Below are 19,436 nucleotides of genomic sequence, written 5' to 3' on the forward strand. Positions count from 1 at the left end.
TCTTATGTTCTTATTATGGACATCATCTTTGGATCAGATATGGCCATTACTGGAGCTGGAAATATAAACATTTTAAAATCAACAGGACAGCATGTTATTTCTTTCCTTTCTTCATTTTCCTTCAGGAAATGGGACAAGGATACTGGCAAATCATGAGATATCATGCTACAGTAGAGTTCCATGTGATCTCAGCTCATGCATACTTCCCACAGAAGGTGCTGGATAATGATGAAGAACGCTAGCCTATTTTTCACTTGCCTAACTCAGGCTGCTGAGTTAAGGAAGGGAAAACTAATGCCTTCTCGTCGAGACTAGCAAGTTCAGTGCAGCAGTGATCCAACTTGGAATCTTTTGCTCTGTAACCCTTAGTGTCACACATGGTCTATTTACCCACGAGCCAACCTCAGCTGATCTTACTTTTTATTTTAGTTTTTAAAAAAATGTACAATATAAAAAAATAAAGATTTCAAAAGTGTGCCTGTAATAGAAAGCAAATACCAATTTATTATCGCAAACTCAGACTATAAAGTACTACAGGTGCTAAGAATGTAAAGCGTTATACAATTCTTCGTCATTTTATTAAACTTTTGTTGGCTCAGCGCAAACTAAATAAAATTTGTAATACATTTGCTGAGGTGATATAGCTTTGACTGGGTAAGCTTATTTATTCCATATTTACTTTATTCCAATATACTTTATTCCATTGGAGAGTGATCAGAGACTAGCATCATAATTCTACTGCAAAATAGACATTCAAGTTTAAATCATGATTAACAAACTGCCTGCATGCTGCCCAGACAAGAGGAGCCAATATAATGTTACATTACACATTTGTGTTTCCCGGTTTACTTTATCTGCCACTGGTCATGCACCATGCTCAGGTGATGGGGAAAATATAGGGCACTCTCCTACCCAATGGCAAAGTGCTAACCTCCACACTAGGGGGTAGAGGAGGTGGAGTCCTGCATCCTGCAATTCCTCAACCACTGGAATTTCTTTCCCCCAAGGATTGTTGCTCAACAACAAACAAAGACTTCATTCAAGGTTTATGATCCCCAACCTACAAATTGAAGGCAATACAAAGCCCGCTTATGCAGGAATGCACTTTCTGGCCAAAGCAAATGTGGAGTATCCAACATACAGGGTACATATTGCCAAATTTGTGGTGTGCTGCAGTAAACAGAGGATTCCTTTCAGCTCAGACTTGACAGTTGCAATACGTACAAGTGCAGTTAATACTAGACTAATTATTTTGTAACATACAAAGCACTTACCTCATCATAGAGACTGCCACTGACATCTGCTCCATAGATTGGTGCAACAAAGGTCAGATTTTTCCAGTATTTACGTTCAAGATCTTCGTAATCTAAGTATCGAGGAGTGCAGTATCTGCTTTAAAATAAATGAAATGAATGCACATTGAAAGCAAAACTCTTTTTTTTAAAAAAGTTAGCATCTTCAAGCTATAAAAATACAAAATCTATGTATTTCTATATTTGCATAACAGTACCTGAGCTTGAACCTCAATCAATTCAGGCACTGCACCAAGAAACAGAGGTGCTCGCCCAGGGGCGATGGAACAGGAATGAAAGTTCTGACTCATGTCTTTCTCTTTCTCTTCCCTCACAAAGTGAGGCGGGGGGGGCGGGGGTAAATCAGTTTGCCTTTCAGCTAGTTGGCAAAGAACTGGCCTCAGACAACGCAAAAACATACTGATGTTAACCAATAATTGCACTGGTACCCGAGTTGAAGCTCTGTACAACAGTTCAATCTGAGAGCTTGTTCCCTGATCAATTTGTTTTCAGGCATGCCATGGTTGTCAGCACATGTCTTGTGGATAAGTATCAGAAGCAACCAAAGTCAATATCGATTGAGAAGCAAAGACACCATCATAGGTTGCATCAATGGAGGAAATGCAAATCACTAGAGAACCCATCAGATCTGATCAGTCACACAGTTGGGCCAACGGTTTTCTACTGTAAGCTGAAGGGAGCTATCTTGTGAACAATTCCTGTTCGCACTCTATTCTCTGTCTGAAGTGGAGTCGAAGACGACCTTGTTAAACCGGATATAGAGCTTACTTTGGAGCACAACAAAATCAAGCTCTAACTTTCTGCAAAGAAGGATTCCCTTAAAACTATTGCTTAATTTAGGACCCCAGCATTCACACATAAAATCTTTAACTGATGAAGAAAAACAAAAGAGAGAGATATCATGGATGCTCGTCACTGGGAAAGATTAGTGGCACAAAGAAAAAATACTAAAGCCAGATGATGGGGATCAAGCAGTGGGTGCAAAGCGAGGTCAACGGAGATTCATTTAATTGTGGGATATTGTCTTGGCACAATCTAACATGACAAATATTTAAAACTTAATTTAAAGTAAAAGTCAAACTAACTTCAATAAAACTTCACACCCCACCCCACCCCTCCCCCACCGATATTTAAAGATTGAATAATGGGATTTAAATTTTCTACAAAGCAAACCAAAAAAGGCAATTGAACTACTTTAACATTGGGATACAATAGATTAGGTCCATTACCATCAGCAGAAAATGATTGGGGCCGGGGGGGGCGGGGGAGCGTGCAGGGAAAGGGTAGTCCCAGAGCAAAGCAATTTCACAACAGTGCTAGATCACAAATCCACCAGATCTTGGAATTGGAGTGAAAATCCATCTTGAAAAAGGGCCCGATACTAGATTGGCTCCAACACATCTGAAGAAAAGGACTCTTAAAAGGACACATTGGGGTAGAAATTGCGGTGCCTCCGACCTGCAAAAAATCTAGTAATTTACCTGGTGGTCCAGGTTCGTGGATTCGTGCTCCTGGGCCTGTCCGGGTGCCCGGGGGTAGACACCCACATATAAGAACATAAGAAATAGGATCAGGAATAGGCCATACAGCCCCTCGAGCCTGCGCCGCCATTCAATAAAGATCATGGCTGATCTGATTATGGACTTAGTTCCACTTCCCTGCCTGCTCCCCATAATCCCTTATCCCCTTATCGTTTAAGAAACTGTCTATTTCTGTCTTAAATTTCTTCAATGTCCCAGCTTCCACAGCTCTCTGAGACAGCGAATTCCACAGATTTACAACCCTCAGAGAAGAAATTTCTCTTCATCTCTGTTTTAAATGGGCGACCCCTTATTCTAAGATCGTGCCCTCTTATTCTAGTCTCCCCCATCAGTGGAAACATCCTCTCTGCATCCACCTGGTCAAGCCTCCTCATAATCTTATATGTTTCGATAAGATCACCTCTCATCCTTCTGAATTCCAATGAGTAGCGGCCCAACCTACTCAACCCTTCCTCATAAGTCATACCCTCGTCCCCTGAATCAACCGAGTGAACCTTCTCTGAACTGCCTCCAAAGCAAGTATATCCTTTCGTAAATATGGAAACCAAAATGGCACGCAGTATTCCAGGTCTGGCCTCACCAATACCTTATATAGCTGTAGCAAGACTTCCCTGCTTTTATACTCCATCCCCTTTGCAATAAAGGCCAAGATACCATTGCCCTTCCTGATCACTTGCTGTACCTGCATGCTATCTTGTGTGTTTCATGCACAAGTACCCCCACGTCCCGCTGTACTGCAGCACTTTGCAATCTTTCTCCATTTAAATAATAACTTGCTCCTGGATTTTTTCTGCTAAAGTGCATGACCTCACACTTTCCGGTTCGCAAGTGTCCCTGGGATCATGTGGGCCAGCCCAGCCAAACAAGGAAGGGAATCCTCATTCATACTTATGGGAGTTCCGTTTGTACAGAATTCATCTAAGTATGAATGGAAGTCGCTCAAAAAATAAAATGCCATTTAATTAAACAAAAATGTAATTAAAAAAAATTATGGGGCCGAAATTGCCCCTTTTTTTTTTTAAGGCTTGTTACCACCTCTAAGGGGCGTGAAGGCCTTTCTGACTTTCTGACTGGGGGGGGGTGATGGCAGGCGGATGGTGTGACACCGGGCTGGGGGCGGCAGAAATGGGTTTCCGCCGCGCCCAGTGTTTCCTCCCCGCCCAGCACTTTGACCAATTGTTGGCTGCTCACCAACCCTTTACCGACCCCTTTTCCATTCTGCGGGAGAAACTGCCCTGCGCGATCGCAGTCGCCGCCAGTCGGTGCCACTAACAGCTTTGTGCGGCAGGAAGCTGCCTGTGTGCCCACCTTTAAAGGGGAGGGCGCACCGCTGCGGCTGCCATTTTGTTTTAATTGTCGGCCGACTCTGCAGTTGATCCGACAATGGTGGCCATTGGTTTCGCCGGGCCACCAACAGGCAGCCCGACACCCCTTCTTGGGTGCCGGGACACTGGCCCGACCAAAGCCCTCCCAGCGGGCCCAGTGGGCGCCAAGGAGGCCTCGCAGCATCCCTCCCCTTTAAGTGAAGGGGAAGGACGTTGCTTCGCATCAGCACAACGTGGCACATTCGCATCGCATTGACGTGCGCATCGCAATACTGATGACACCACCTGCCTTCCGCCCGCTCGCGACTCTCTTCCGCCCCCAACACCACCCGTTCATTTTTGTGTACAAAAGGCCAAAGTTCTCTCCAATCTCCACCCCATCTGCCCTGGCGGTAATTCATCATTTAATTCGAATAATCTGTCCCAAATGGGGAGGACAATTTCGGCCCCGGTATGTTTTAACGGGGCTAAAAATAAAATTACCTTATTGGACGGGGTTTTTAAGGTATAAAGGAGTGATAAAATTTTATCTTTCTACTTTTTAAAACTCTTGCGCTGATAAAAGCAGGCCTTACATCATTCGTACTTGCCCGTAGGGGCCGCAAATTTAGCCCCATTGTGAAATATGACGCAGCAAAGGACAGATCATCACAGCAACCAGAATGAGTCCAGGCCGGTTGGAGTTCATTTTGAACACCTCCATGCATCATGTTGTGAACCCAGTGAATCATTCGCGGGTGGTATTTGTTGGAATCTATTATTAACAAGCCACCATCCCAGAGGTGTAATTCTAGGTTGAAAGGGTTTTTAAAAGGCTAGACTTTTGAAAATGGAAAAAAGACACAGCTCCACTGCAACTGGTCCAACCTTGCCTTTCATGACCCGGCGGCACCTCATCTGGTATCTTCCTGACTGCTCATCACCTCAAAGCTTCATGCCTCGATGCAGGCTTACAGGTTGCCTGAGAAGCAGATGACTCTGGCTACATTGGTGTCCATCCAAATACTTGGAATCTTCCCAACAAGCTTGAGCCAACCATGATTATATAACTTTCGTTATGGAGTTAGTCTAATGTAGATATTTAATTTCTCAAAGGATATGCAATTTGGAAATTCAGAAAATGTTGTATTGTTACGGCAATTCCAATTCATGAATAAACCCAAAATATTGAATAGATTCTAATGTCAATTTTCTGATGTATTAATAATAAATTATTGTTTTCTTTATACAGCCTAAAGTTTCTTCACTCTGCTTTACTTATGAAAGTATCAACCACTGAATGAAGAATTGTTTATCCAACAATCACTCCAGTAATTCGGCAGTTAAAGACAAATGTGCTGAGCCCAGATGACCTGACCCAATAATGGGGGCAACAGTTCCCTCCTGCAGGGCACTGAGATTAGAAACTATTCCAACTACAGGTTATGCAAGAACTTCAATATTTAGGCTGCTAAAACTATTGCATTTTCCAGTCCTGCAAATTATGACGGCAGTTAATCCTCACTTGCAGCATTAGAACATGAGAACATAAGAAATAGGAGCAGGACTCGGCCATTTGGCCCCTCGAGCCTGCTCCGCCATTCAGTAAGATCATGGCTGATCTGATCATGGGCTCAGCTCCACTTCCCCGCCCACTCCCCATAACCCTTTACTCCCTTTACATCCTTCATGTAATTTCTACACATCTTGTAATTTACACTCTAACCTGTCGGAACAGTGCTCAGCCTTCAAATAAACCTAGCAATCAAAAAAAAATCACTACTGGGGATTCAAATAAGAGCTGTGAAATGGTATGATAGGCAATGAACACAAGTGTCCAAGTGGGCCAGTGACTTCATGTTTTACCAGATTTGTACTCCTTAAATCTTGATTCAAAGGATTACATTTTTACAAATTCATGGTCTCATAAATAGTATTGTTGTTATGGGCTTGGACTTCCCCAGTCAGATTATGATTCCAGTTGGGCTATCAGGAGGCAGCAAGCAAAAGGGGATGTTGGTAAAAATCAGACCGAGCCACAAGAACTGTTGTTGCATGCCGAGCAGCATTAGGAGAGCTCCAGGAAAGGTTGACCTGCTCACCCTCTCATAAGAACATAAGAAATAGGAGCTGAAGTAGGCCATTTAGCCCTTCGAGCCTGCATCCCTTAGTATCCAAAAACATCGATCTCTGTCTTGAATATACTCAACGAATGAGCATCCACAGCTCTTTGGGGTAGAGAATTCCAAAGATTTACAACCCTTTGAGTGAAGAAATTTCTCCTCGTCTCAATCCCAAATGGCCGACCCCTTTTCCCGAGACTGTAACCCCTAGTTCTAGACTTCCCAGCCAGGGGAAACATCCTCCCCGCATCTACCCTGTCAATCTCCTTAAGAATTTTATATGTCTCAATGAGATCACCTCTCTTTCTTCTAAACTCGAGGGAATATAGATCTAGTCTCCCCAATCTCTCCCGAGTGCAATAAATCTTAACTGAGAAATGACAAGAAAAAAATTAAATAAAAAAGTCTCAGCCAACTGCATCATAACAGAAAAGCCAATATTCGCCAAAAAATAAATCGAAATTCCATTTCTTTACTCAATAAAATTGTAGCAAGCCAGATTGCTGGTTAAGAATAAAGTTAAATGGTTCTTGTCACAATACATTTCCCATTTATGGCTCTGCACCAAAATTTAAAAATACCAAATAATCAAAATAAAAAACAATTAATAAAATCCATTTTTTTGCGAAATCATGGTGGTGGTGGGGGGCGGGGGCACTTGTGGGTTCATAACTTTGTCAGCTTAGGAGCTGTGCGCAGCTCCTTCTTTACCTCCCCACCTTGGTTATTTGCAAAATTGAAATGGTTTTGAAGGCTAACTTGTCTAAACTTCCCAATTAAAAACCCATCAAACCACTTACATGAACAATTGTTTCAATGCTTCACAGGCTCACCTGTCAACTGATGCTTCACAGAGAAATATCAATGTGTTGTTTTGCAGCAAAAATACTTGGTAACTGCAGAATAGTTGAAACTGAACTTTTTCAGGGCAGTACATTAAACATGCAAATTTTAAGCAGAATGCAGCCTAACTGAGATAACATATTTTTTGCAATACATCTTGCACAACATTTTCTCAGAATTTTCTTGATATTAAAATGAAGGTGCATGAAACAAAACATCATACTTACTTGTCACTATTGGCCAAGTGTTTGAATTCCTTTACAGTCAAAGGCTTTTTCTGTATGTTATACTGGGTAAAAAGACCCGACTGTCCAGTAACCATTTGCTGAATCGGAGCAGGAATAACCAAGTTATCAATGTTGTCATAATTTCTTCGAGGTTTCCATCCTTTTGGTGGAATCACCTAAGGAAAAAAATTTGAGATTTCAGATGCAAGTAATGTTATACCTGGGTATAAAACTGCAATCCTTGCAGCCTTGTAATGCATTAATACTGCGGCATATTAATATTCTACTAGCTATTATCATACATTTTGTAAATAGTAGGCAAATTTAATCTTAATTACTTCATAGATAGCAACTGAGGCCATGTTTGACAAACATTTATCAGTCTATTTTTACAACAGCATTCCCCCACCACTCACCCTTCGTGTTTTGCCAATACTGAATCAGCAAAATTTCATTTTTATCACTTGTGCCATTATGCTCGCGGCTAATGGTGACAGACAAAGGTGGGGGAAGGGGGAGGGAGAGAAAGAGGGGGAAGGGAGAGGGAAAAGGGGGCGAGGGAGAGGGAAAAGGGGGCGAGGGAGAGGGAAAAGGGGGCGAGGGAGAGGGAAAAGGGGGCGAGGGAGAGAGAAGGGGGGAAGGGAGAGAGAGGGGGGGAAGGGAGAGAGAAGGGGGAAGGGAGAGCGAAAGGGGGCAAGGGAGAGAGAAAGGGGGTAAAGGGAGAGAGAAAGAGGGGGGAAGTGAGCGAGAAAGGGGGTGAGGCAGAGAGAAAGGGAGTGAGGCAGAGAGAAAGGGAGTGAGGGAGAGAGAACGGGGGGAGGGAGTGACAAAGGGGTAAGGAAGAAAGGGGTGAGGGAGAGGGAAAAGGAGGCGAGGGAGAGCGAAAGGGGGCAAGGGAGAGCGAAAGGGGGTAAAGTGAGCGAGAAAGGGGGTGAGGGAGAGAGAATGGGGGGAGGGAGTGAGAAAGGGGTAAGGAAGAAAGGGGGCGAGGGAGAGGGAAAAGGAGGCGAGGGAGAGCGAAAGGGGGCAAAGTGAGCGAGAAAGGGGGCGAGGGAGAGAGAAGGGGGGCGGCGGGGAGAGAAAGGGGGCGGCGGGGAGAGAAAGGGGGCGGCGGGGAGAGAAAGGGGGCGGCGGGGAGAGAAAGGGGGCGGCGGGGAGAGAAAGGGGGCGGCGGGGAGAGAAAGGGGGCGGCGGGGAGAGAAAGGGGGCGGCGGGGAGAGAAAGGGGGCGGCGGGGAGAGAAAGGGGGCGGCGGGGAGAGAAAGGGGGCGGCGGGGAGAGAAAGGGGGCGGCGGGGAGAGAAAGGAGAAAGAAGAAGCGAAAGGGGGTAAAGGGAGAGAGAAAGGGGGTAAAGGGAGAGAGAAAGAGGGGGGAAGTGAGCGGGAAAGGGGTGAGGCAGAGAGAAAGGGGGTGAGGAAGTGAGAAAGGGGTAAGGAAGAAAGGGGGCGAGGGAGAGAGAAAGGGGGTGAGGGAGAGAGAAAGGAGAAAGAAGAAGCGAAAGGGGGTAAAGGAAGAGAGAAAGGGGGTAAAGGGAGAGAGAACGGGGGGAGGGAGTGAGAAAGGGGGCGAGGGAGAGAGAAGGGGGGCGGCGGGGAGAGAAAGGGGGCGGCGGGGAGAGAAAGGGGGCGGCGGGGAGAGAAAGGGGGCGGCGGGGAGAGAAAGGGGGCGGCGGGGAGAGAAAGGGGGCGGCGGGGAGAGAAAGGGGGCGGCGGGGAGAGAAAGGGGGCGGCGGGGAGAGAAAGGGGGCGGCGGGGAGAGAAAGGGGGCGGCGGGGAGAGAAAGGGGGCGGCGGGGAGAGAAAGGGGGCGGCGGGGAGAGAAAGGGGGCGGCGGGGAGAGAAAGGAGAAAGAAGAAGCGAAAGGGGGTAAAGGGAGAGAGAAAGGGGGTAAAGGGAGAGAGAAAGAGGGGGGAAGTGAGCGGGAAAGGGGTGAGGCAGAGAGAAAGGGGGTGAGGAAGTGAGAAAGGGGTAAGGAAGAAAGGGGGCGAGGGAGAGAGAAAGGGGGTGAGGGAGAGAGAAAGGAGAAAGAAGAAGCGAAAGGGGGTAAAGGAAGAGAGAAAGGGGGTAAAGGGAGAGAGAACGGGGGGAGGGAGTGAGAAAGGGGGTGAGGGAGAGAGAACGGGGGGAGGGAGTGAGAAAGGGGTAAGGAAGAAAGGGGGCGAGGCAGCGAGAACAGGGGCGAGGGAGAGAGAAAGGGGGGGCGAGGGAGAGAGAAGGGGGGCGAGGGAGAGAGAAGGGGGGCGAGGGAGAGAGAAGGGGGGCGAGGGAGAGAGAAGGGGGCGAGGGAGAGAGAAGGGGGCGAGGGAGAGAGAAGGGGGGCGAGGGAGAGAGAAGGGGAGCGAGGGAGAGAGAAGGGGAGCGAGGGAGAGAGAAGGGGGGCGAGGGAGAGAGAAGGGGGGCGAGGGAGAGAGAAGGGGGGCGAGGGAGAGAGAAGGGGGGCGAGGGAGAGAGAAGGGGGGCGAGGGAGAGAGAAGGGGGGCGAGGGAGAGAGAAGGGGGCGAGGGAGAGAGAAGGGGGGCGAGGGAGAGAGAAGGGGGGCGAGGGAGAGAGAAGGGGGGCGAGGGAGAGAGAAGGGGGGCGAGGGAGAGAGAAGGGGGGCGAGGGAGAGAGAAGGGGGGCGAGGGAGAGAGAAGGGGGGCGAGGGAGAGAGAAGGGGGGCGAGGGAGAGAGAAGAGGGGCTAGGGAGAGAAAAGGGGGGCGAGGGAGAGAGAAGGGGGGCGAGGGAGAGAGAAGGGGGGCGAGGGAGAGAGAAGGGGGGCGAGGGAGAGAGAAGGGGGGCGAGGGAGAGAGAAGGGGGCGAGGGAGAGAGAAGGGGGGGCGAGGGAGAGAGAAGGGGGCGAGGGAGAGAGAAGGGGGGCTAGGGAGAGAAAAGGGGGGCGAGGGAGAGAGAAGGGGGGCGAGGGAGAGAGAAGGGGGGCGAGGGAGAGCGAAGGGGGGCGAGGGAGAGAGAAGGGGGGCGAGGGAGAGAGAAAGGGGAAAGGAGAGCGAAAGGGGGGCGAGGGAGAGAGAAGGGGGCGAGGGAGAGAGAAGGGGGCGAGGGAGAAAGGGAGTGACGGAGAGAGAAAGGGAGTGACGGAGAGAGAAAGGGAGTGACGGAGAGAGAAAGGGAGTGACGGAGAGAGAAAGGGAGTGACGGAGAGAGAAAGGGAGTGACGGAGAGAGAAAGGGAGTGACGGAGAGAGAAAGGGAGTGACGGAGAGAGAAAGGGAGTGACGGAGAGAGAAAGGGAGTGACGGAGAGAGAAAGGGAGTGACGGAGAGAGAAAGGGAGTGACGGAGAGAGAAAGACAGTAAGGGAGAGAGAAAGGGGGAGAAGGGATAGAGAAAGAAAATGGGTAACAAGAGGGAAAGGGGGGAAGGGAGATAGAAAGAGGGGGCAGGGAGAGAGAAAGGGGGCGAGGGGGAGAGAAAGGAGGTATAGGGAGCGAGAAAGGCGGAAGGGAGAGAGAAAGGGGGTCACGGGAGAGAGAAAGGGGTCACGGGAGAGAGAAAGGGGTCACGGGAGAGAGAAAGGGGTCACGGGAGAGAGAAAGGGGTCACGGGAGAGAGAAAGGGGTCACGGGAGAGAGAAAGGGGTCACGGGAGAGAGAAAGGGGTCACGGGAGAGAGAAAGGGGTCACGGGAGAGAGAAAGGGGTCACGGGAGAGAGAAAGGGGTCACGGGAGAGAGAAAGGGGTCACGGGAGAGAGAAAGGGGTCACGGGAGAGAGAAAGGGGTCACGGGAGAGAGAAAGGGGTCACGGGAGAGAGAAAGGGGTCACGGGAGAGAGAAAGGGGTCACGGGAGAGAGAAAGGGGTCACGGGAGAGAGAAAGGGGTCACGGGAGAGAGAAAGGGGTCACGGGAGAGAGAAAGGGGTCACGGGAGAGAGAAAGGGGTCACGGGAGAGAGAAAGGGGTCACGGGAGAGAGAAAGGGGTCACGGGAGAGAGAAAGGGGTCACGGGAGAGAGAAAGGGGTCACGGGAGAGAGAAAGGGGTCACGGGAGAGAGAAAGGGGTCACGGGAGAGAGAAAGGGGTCACGGGAGAGAGAAAGGGGTCACGGGAGAGAGAAAGGGGTCACGGGAGAGAGAAAGGGGTCACGGGAGAGAGAAAGGGGTCACGGGAGAGAGAAAGGGGGGAAGGGAGAGAGAAAGGGGGTAACGGGAGAGAGAAAGGGGGTACGGGAGAGAGAAAGGGGGGAAGGGAGGGGGGGAGAGAGAGGAAGGGGAAGGAGAGAGAAAGGGGGGAAGGGAGAGAGAAAGGGGGGAAGGGAGAGAGAAAGGGGGAAGGGAGAGAGAAAGGGGGGGAAGGGAGAGAGAAAGGGGGAAGGGAGAGAGAAAGGGGGGAAGGGAGAGAGAAAGGGGGAAGGGAGAGAGAAAGGGGGAAGGGAGAGAAAGGGGGGAAGGGAGAGAGAAAGGGGGAAGGGGAGAGAAGGGGGGGAAGGGAGGAGAGAAAGGGGGAAGGGAGAGAGAAAGGGGGGAAGGGAGAGAGAAAGGGGGGAAGGGAGAGAGAAAGGGGGCGAGGGAGAGAGAAGGGGGGCGAGGGAGAGCGCCCGGGGGCGGGCGGCGCCGGCGGGGCGGGGAGGCCAGGTGGGAGGGGCCGGGCGCGCGCCCGGGGGGCCGGGCTGCGCCCGGGGCCGGGCGCGCGCCGGGTGCCGGTGCGCGCGACGGGTGCCGCGGCGCGCGCCCGGGGGGCCGGCGCGCCGCCCGGGTCCGGGCGCCCGCCCCGGGGACCCCGCGGTCCGGGTCCCGCCCCGGGCGCACGAGCCCGCGGGCCCGGCGCGCGCCCGGGGGAGAAGGGAGAGAGAAATGGGGGCGAGGGGGAGAGAAAGGGAGCGAGGTAGAAAGGGGCAAGGGAGAGAGAAAGGGGGCGAGGGAGAGAGAAAGGGGGCGAGGGAGAGAGAAGGGGGGCGAGGGAGAGAGAAGGGGGGCGAGGGAGAGAGAAGGGGGGCGAGGGAGAGAGAAGGGGGGCGAGGGAGAGAGAAGGGGGGCGAGGGAGAGAGAAGGGGGGCGAGGGAGAGAGAAGGGGGGCGAGGGAGAGAGAAGGGGGGCGAGGGAGAGAGAAGAGGGCGAGGGAGAGAGAACGGGGGCGAGGGAGAGAGAACGGGGGCGAGGGAGAGAGAAGAGGGGCGAGGGAGAGAAAAGGGGGGCGAGGGAGAGAGAGGGGGGCGAGGGAGAGAGAAGGGGGGAGAGAGAAGGGGGGGCGAGGGAGAGAGAAGGGGGGCGAGGGAGAGAGAAGGGGGGGCGAGGGAGAGAGAAGGGGGGGCGAGGGAGAGAGAAGGGGGGCGAGGGAGAGAGAAGGGGGGCGAGGGAGAGAGAAGGGGGGCGAGGGAGAGAGAAGGGGGGCGAGGGAGAGAGAAGGGGGGCGAGGGAGAGAGAAGGGGGGAGAGGGAGAGAGAAGGGGGGCGAGGGAGAGAGAAGGGGGGCGAGGGAGAGCGAAGGGGGGCGAGGGAGAGCGAAGGGGGGCGAGGGAGAGAGAAGGGGGGCGAGGGAGAGAGAAGGGGGGCGAGGGAGAGAGAAGGGCGGCGAGGGAGAGAGAAGGGGGGCGAGGGAGAGAGAAGGGGGGCGAGGGAGAGAGAAGGGGGGCGAGGGAGAGAGAAGGGGGGCGAGGGAGAGAGAAGGAGGGCGAGGGAGAGAGAAGGGGGGCGAGGGAGAGAGAAGGGGGGCGAGGGAGAGAGAAGGGGGGCGAGGGAGAGAGAAGGGGGGCGAGGGAGAGAGAAGGGGGGCGAGGGAGAGAGAAGGGGGGCGAGGGAGAGAGAAGGGGGGCGAGGGAGAGAGAAGGGGGCGAGGGAGAGAGAAGGGGGGCGAGGGAGAGAGAAGGGGGGCGAGGGAGAGAGAAGGGGGGCGAGGGAGAGAGAAGGGGGGCGAGGGAGAGAGAAGGGGGGCGAGGGAGAGAGAAGGGGGGCGAGGGAGAGAGAAGGGGGGCGAGGGAGAGAGAAGGGGGGCGAGGGAGAGAGAAGGGGGGCGAGGGAGAGAGAAGGGGGGCGAGGGAGAGAGAAGGGGGGCGAGGGAGAGAGAAGGGGGGCGAGGGAGAGAGAAGGGGGGCGAGGGAGAGAGAAGGGGGGCGAGGGAGAGAGAAGGGGGGCGAGGGAGAGAGAAGGGGGGCGAGGGAGAGAGAAGGGGGGCGAGGGAGAGAGAAGGGGGGCGAGGGAGAGAGAAGGGGGGCGAGGGAGAGAGAAGGGGGGCGAGGGAGAGAGAAGGGGGGCGAGGGAGAGAGAAGGGGGGCGAGGGAGAGAGAAGGGGGGCGAGGGAGAGAGAAGGGGGGCGAGGGAGAGAGAAGGGGGGCGAGGGAGAGAGAAGGGGGGCGAGGGAGAGAGAAGGGGGGCGAGGGAGAGAGAAGGGGGGCGAGGGAGAGAGAAGGGGGGCGAGGGAGAGAGAAGGGGGGCGAGGGAGAGAGAAGGGGGGCGAGGGAGAGAGAAGGGGGGCGAGGGAGAGAGAAGGGGGGCGAGGGAGAGAGAAGGGGGGCGAGGGAGAGAGAAGGGGGGCGAGGGAGAGAGAAGGGGGGCGAGGGAGAGAGAAGGGGGGCGAGGGAGAGAGAAGGGGGGCGAGGGAGAGAGAAGGGGGGCGAGGGAGAGAGAAGGGGGGCGAGGGAGAGAGAAGGGGGGCGAGGGAGAGAGAAGGGGGGCGAGGGAGAGAGAAGGGGGGCGAGGGAGAGAGAAGGGGGGCGAGGGAGAGAGAAGGGGGGCGAGGGAGAGAGAAGGGGGGCGAGGGAGAGAGAAGGGGGGCGAGGGAGAGAGAAGGGGGGCGAGGGAGAGAGAAGGGGGGCGAGGGAGAGAGAAGGGGGGCGAGGGAGAGAGAAGGGGGGCGAGGGAGAGAGAAGGGGGGCGAGGGAGAGAGAAGGGGGGCGAGGGAGAGAGAAGGGGGGCGAGGGAGAGAGAAGGGGGGCAAGGGAGAGAGAAAGGGGTAAGGGAGAGAGAAATGGGTAAGGGCGAGAGAATGACTGTAAGGGAGAGAGAAAGACTAAGAGAGAGAGAAAGACTGTAAGGGAGAGAGAAAGACTGTAAGGGAGAGAGAAAGGGGTAAGGGAGAGAGAAAGACTGTAAGGGAGAGAGAAAGACTGTAAGGGAGAGAGAAAGACTGTAAGGGAGAGAGAAAGACTGTAAGGGAGAGAGAAAGACTGTAAGGGAGAGAGAAAGACTGTAAGGGAGAGAGACGGGGTTGAGGGAGAGAGACGGGGGGGAGGGAGAGAGAAAGGGGGGGAGGAGAGAAAGCAGGGGAAGGAGAGAAAGGGGGGAAGGAGAGAGAAGGGGGGCAAAGGAGAGAGAAAAGGTGGAAGGGAGAGAGAAAGGGGGGAAGGGAGAGAGAAAGGGGGGAAGGGAGAAAGGGGGAAGGGAGAAAGAAAGGGGGGAAGGGAGAAAGAAAGGGGGGAAGGGAGAAAGAAAGGGGGAAGTGAGAGAGAAGGGGGAAGGGAGAGAGAAAGGAGGGGAAGGGAGAGAGAAAGGGGGCGAGGGAGAGAGAAGGGGGGCGAGGGAGAGAGAAGGGGGGCGAGGGAGAGAGAAGGGGGCGAGGGAGAGAGAAGGGGGGCGAGGGAGAGAGAAGGGGGGCGAGGGAGAGAGAAGGGGGGCGAGGGAGAGAGAAGGGGGGCGAGGGAGAGAGAAGGGGGGCGAGGGAGAGAGAAGGGGGGCGAGGGAGAGAGAAGGGGGGCGAGGGAGAGAGAAGGGGGGCGAGGGAGAGAGAAGGGGGGCAAGGGAGAGAGAAAGGGGTAAGGGAGAGAGAAATGGGTAAGGGCGAGAGAAAGACTGTAAGGGAGAGAGAAAGACTGTAAGGGAGAGAGAAAGACTGTAAGGGAGAGAGAAAGGGGTAAGGGAGAGAGAAAGACTGTAAGGGAGAGAGAAAGACTGTAAGGGAGAGAGAAAGACTGTAAGGGAGAGAGAAAGACTTGTAGGGAGAGAGAAAGACTGTAAGGGAGAGAGACGGGGGGGAGGGAGAGAGACGGGGGGGAGGGAGAGAGACGGGGGGGGAGGGAGAGAGACGGGGGGAGGGAGAGAGAAAGGGGGGGAGGAGAGAAAGCAGGGGAAGGAGAGAAAGGGGGGAAGGAGAGAGAAAAGGTGGAAGGGAGAGAGAAGGGGGGGAAGGGAGAGAGAAAGGGGGGAAGGGAGAGAGAAAGGGGGAAGGGAGAGAGAAAGGGGGGAAGGGAGAAAGAAAGGGGGGAAGGGAGAGATAAGGGGGGAAGGGAGAGAGAAAGGAGGGGAAGGGAGAGAGAAAGGGGGCGAGGGAGAGAGAAGGGGGGCGAGGGAGAGAGAAGGGGGCGAGGGAGAGAGAAGGGGGGCGAGGGAGAGAGAAGGGGGGCGAGGGAGAGAGAAGGGGGTCGAGGGAGAGAGAAGGGGGGCGAGGGAGAGAGAAAGGGGGCGAGGGAGAGAGAAGAGGGGCGAGGGAGAGAGAAGGGGGGGCGAGGGAGAGAGAAGGGGGGCGAGGGAGAAAGAAAGGGGGAAGGGAGAAAGAAAGGGGGAAGGGAGAAAGAAAGGGGGGAAGGGAGAAAGAAAGGGGGGAAGGGAGAGAGAAAGGGGTAAGGGAGAGAGAAATGGGTAAGGGCGAGAGAAAGACTGTAAGGGAGAGAGAAAGACTGTAAGGGAGAGAGAAAGACTGTAAGGGAGAGAGAAAGACTGTAAGGGAGAGAGAAAGGGGTAAGGGAGAGAGAAAGACTGTAAGGGAGAGAGAAAGACTGTAAGGGAGAGAGAAAGACTGTAAGGGAGAGAGAAAGACTGTAAGGGAGAGAGAAAGACTGTAAGGGAGAGAGAAAGACTGTAAGGGAGAGAGAAAGACTGTAAGGGAGAGAGAAAGACTGTAAGGGAGAGAGAAAGACTGTAAGGGAGAGAGACGGGGGGGGGGGGGGAGAGAGAAAGGGGGGGAGGAGAGAAAGCAGGGGAAGGAGAGAAAGGGGGGAAGGAGAGAGAAAGGGGGGAAGGGAGAGAGAAAGGGGGGAAGGGAGAGAGAAAGGGGGGAAGGGAGAGAGAAAGGGGGGGAAGGGAGAGAGAAAGGGGGGAAGGGAGAGAGAAAGGGGGGAAGGGAGAGAGAAAGGGGGGGAAGGGAGAGAGAAAGGGGGGAAGGGAGAGAGAAAGGGGGGAAGGGAGAGAGAAAGGGGGGAAGGGAGAGAGAAAGGGGGGGAAGGGAGAGAGAAAGGGGGGAAGGGAGAGAGAAAGGGGGGAAGGGAGAGAGAAAGGGGGGAAGGGAGAGAGAAAGGGGGGAAGGGAGAGAGAAAGGGGGAAGGGAGAGAGAAAGGGGGGGAAGGGAGAGAGAAAGGGGGGAAGGGAGAGAGAAAGGGGGGAAGGGAGAGAGAAAGGGGGGAAGGGAGAGAGAAAGGGGGAAGGGAGAAAGAAAGGGGGGAAGTGAGAGAGAAGGGGGGAAGGGAGAGAGAAAGGAGGGGAAGGGAGATGGGAAGGGAGATAGAAAGGAGGGGAAGGGAGATGGGAAGGGAGATAGAAAGGGGGCAAGGAAGAGAGAATGGGGGGAAGGGAGACAGAAAGGGGGGAAGGGAGAAAGAATGGTGTTAACAAGAGGGAAAGGGGGGAAGGGAGATAGAAAGAGGGGAGGGAGAGAGAAAGGGGGCGATGGAGAGAGGGAGGGGGCGGGGGGCGAGAAAGGGGGCGAGAAAGGGGGCGAGAAAGGGGGCGAGAAAGGGGGCGAGAAAGGGGGCGAGAAAGGGGGCGAGAAAGGGGGCGAGAAAGGGGGCGAGAAAGGGGGCGAGAAAGGGGGCGAGAAAGGGGGCGAGAAAGGGGGCGAGAAAGGGGGCGAGAAAGGGGGCGAGAAAGGGGGCGAGAAAGGGGGCGAGAAAGGGGGCGAGAAAGGGGGCGAGAAAGGGGGCGAGAAAGGGGGCGAGAAAGGGGGCGAGAAAGGGGGCGAGAAAGGGGGCGAGAAAGGGGGCGAGAAAGGGGGCGAGAAAGGGGGCGAGAAAGGGGGCGAGAAAGGGGGCGAGAAAGGGGGCGAGAAAGGGGGCGAGAAAGGGGGCGAGAAAGGGGGCGAGAAAGGGGGCGAGAAAGGGGGCGAGAAAGGGGGCGAGAAAGGGGGCGAGAAAGGGGGCGAGAAAGGGGGCGAGAAAGGGGGCGAGAAAGAGAGAAAGGAGAAAGAAGAAGCGAAAGGGGGTAAAGGGAGAGCGAAAGGGGGTGAGGGAGAGCGAAAGGGGGCGAGGGAGAGCGAAAGGAGAAAGAAGAAGCGAAAGGGGGTAAAGGGAGAGAGAAAGGGGGCGAGGGAGAGAGAAAGGGGGCGAGGGAGAGAGAAAGGGGGCGAGGGAGAGAGGAAAGGGAGAGAGAAAGGGGGCGAGGGAGAGAGAAAGGGGGCGAGGGAGAGAGAAAGGGGGCGAGGGAGAGAGAAAGGGGGCGAGGGAGAGAGAAAGGGGGCGAGGGAGAGAGAAAGGGGGCGAGGGAGAGAGAAAGGGGGCGAGGGAGAGAGAAAGGGGGCGAGGGAGAGAGAAAGGGGGCGAGGGAGAGAGAAAGGGGGCGAGGGAGAGAGAAAGGGGGCGAGGGAGAGAGAAAGGGGGCGAGGGAGAGAGAAAGGGGGTCACGGGAGAGAGAAAGGGGTCACGGGAGAGAGAAAGGGGTCACGGGAGAGAGAAAGGGGGCAAGGGAGAGAGAAAGGGGGCAAGGGAGAGAGAAAGGGGGCAAGGGAGAGAGAAAGGGGGCAAGGGAGAGAGAAAGGGGGGAGGGAGAGAGAAAGACTGTAAGGGCGAGGAAGGGGGCGAGGGGGCGAGGAAGGGGGCGAGGGGGCGAGGAAGGGGGCGAGGAAGGGGGCGAGGAAGGGGGCGAGGAAGGGGGCGAGGAAGGGGGCGAGGAAGGGGGCGAGGAAGGGGGCGAGGAAGGGGGCGAGGAAGGGGGCGAGGAGGCGAGGAAGGGGGCGAGGGGGCGAGGAAGGGGGCGAGGAAGGGGGCGAGGGGGCGAGGAAGGGGGCGAGGGGGCGAGGAAGGGGTCGAGGGGGCGAGGAAGGGGGCGAGGGGGCGAGGAAGGGGGCGAGGGGGCGAGGAAGGGGGCGAGGGGGCGAGGAAGGGGGCGAGGGGCGAGGAAGGGGGCGAGGAAGGGGGCGAGGGGGCGAGGAAGGGGGCGAGGGGGCGAGGAAGGGGGCGAGGGGGCGAGGAAGGGGGCGAGGGGGCGAGGAAGGGGGCGAGGGGGCGAGGAAGGGGGCGAGGGGGCGAGGAAGGGGGCGAGGGGGCGAGGGGGCGAGGAAGGGGGCGAGGGGGCGAGGAAGGGGGCGAGGGGGCGAGGAAGGGGGCGAGGGGGCGAGGAAGGGGGCGAGGGGGCGAGGAAGGGGGCGAGGGGGCGAGGAAGGGGGCGAGGGGGCGAGGAAGGGGGCGAGGGGGCGAGGAAGGGGGCGAGGGGGCGAGGAAGGGGGCGAGGGGGCGAGGAAGGCGGCGAGGAAGGAGGCGAGGGGGCGAGGAAGGGGGCGAGGGGGCGAGGAAGGGGGCGAGGGGGCGAGGAAGGGGGCGAGGGGGCGAGGAAGGGGGCGAGGGGGCGAGGGGGCGAGGAAGGGGGCGAGGGGGCGAGGGGGCGAGGAAGGGGGCGAGGGGGCGAGGGGGCGAGGAAGGGGGCGAGGGGGCGAGGGGGCGAGGAAGGGAGCGTGCGAGGCGGCGAGGAAGGGGGCGAGGGGGCGAGGAAGGGGGCGAGGGGGCGAGGGGGCGAGGAAGGGGGCGAGGGGGCGAGGGGGCGAGGAAGGGGGCGAGGGGGCGAGGGGGCGAGGGGGCGAGGGGGCGAGGAAGGGAGCGTGCGAGGCGGCGAGGAAGGGGGCGAGGGGGCGAGGAAGGGGGCGAGGGGGCGAGGAAGGGGGCGAGGGGGCGAGGAAGGGGGCGAGGGGGCGAGGGGGCGAGGAAGGGGGCGAGGGGGCGAGGGGGCGAGGAAGGGGGCGAGGGGGCGAGGGGGCGAGGAAGGGGGCGAGGGGGCGAGGGGGCGAGGAAGGGGGCGAGGGGGCGAGGGGGCGAGGAAGGGGGCGAGGGGGCGAGGGGGCGAGGAAGGGAGCGTGCGAGGCGGCGAGGAAGGGGGCGAGGGGGCGAGGAAGGGGGCGAGGGGGCGAGGGGGCGAGGGGGCGAGGAAGGGGGCGAGGAAGGGGGCGAGGAAGGGGGCGAGGGAGGGGGCGAGGGGGCGAGGAAGGGGGCGAGGAAGGGGGCGAGGGGGCGAGGAAGGGGGCGAG

The 19,436-nt window shown here is 56.1% G+C and overlaps 1 protein-coding gene across 4 annotated transcripts in view; it reads right to left on the bottom strand.

Annotated features, from left to right (window-relative positions):
• LOC139270369 (lysine-specific demethylase 4C-like) overlaps window positions 1–19,436 on the bottom strand; it is a 632,979-nt gene that overhangs the window by 530,947 nt on the left and 82,596 nt on the right. For 2 of the 4 annotated variants that reach the window (XM_070888436.1, XM_070888434.1), the window contains exons 3-4: window positions 7,352–7,527; window positions 1,275–1,389 (exon numbers count right to left, since the gene is read on the bottom strand). In XM_070888436.1, the coding sequence (XP_070744537.1) occupies window positions 1,275–1,389; window positions 7,352–7,527 (291 nt within the window). Of the gene's footprint in view, window positions 1–1,274; window positions 1,393–7,351; window positions 7,528–19,436 lie in introns of all 4 variants that reach the window. The other 2 variants (XM_070888435.1, XM_070888433.1) reach the window with 1 other exon arrangement.

This window comes from Pristiophorus japonicus, chromosome 1 (assembly GCF_044704955.1).
Source record: "Pristiophorus japonicus isolate sPriJap1 chromosome 1, sPriJap1.hap1, whole genome shotgun sequence".
NCBI lineage: Eukaryota > Metazoa > Chordata > Chondrichthyes > Pristiophoridae > Pristiophorus > Pristiophorus japonicus.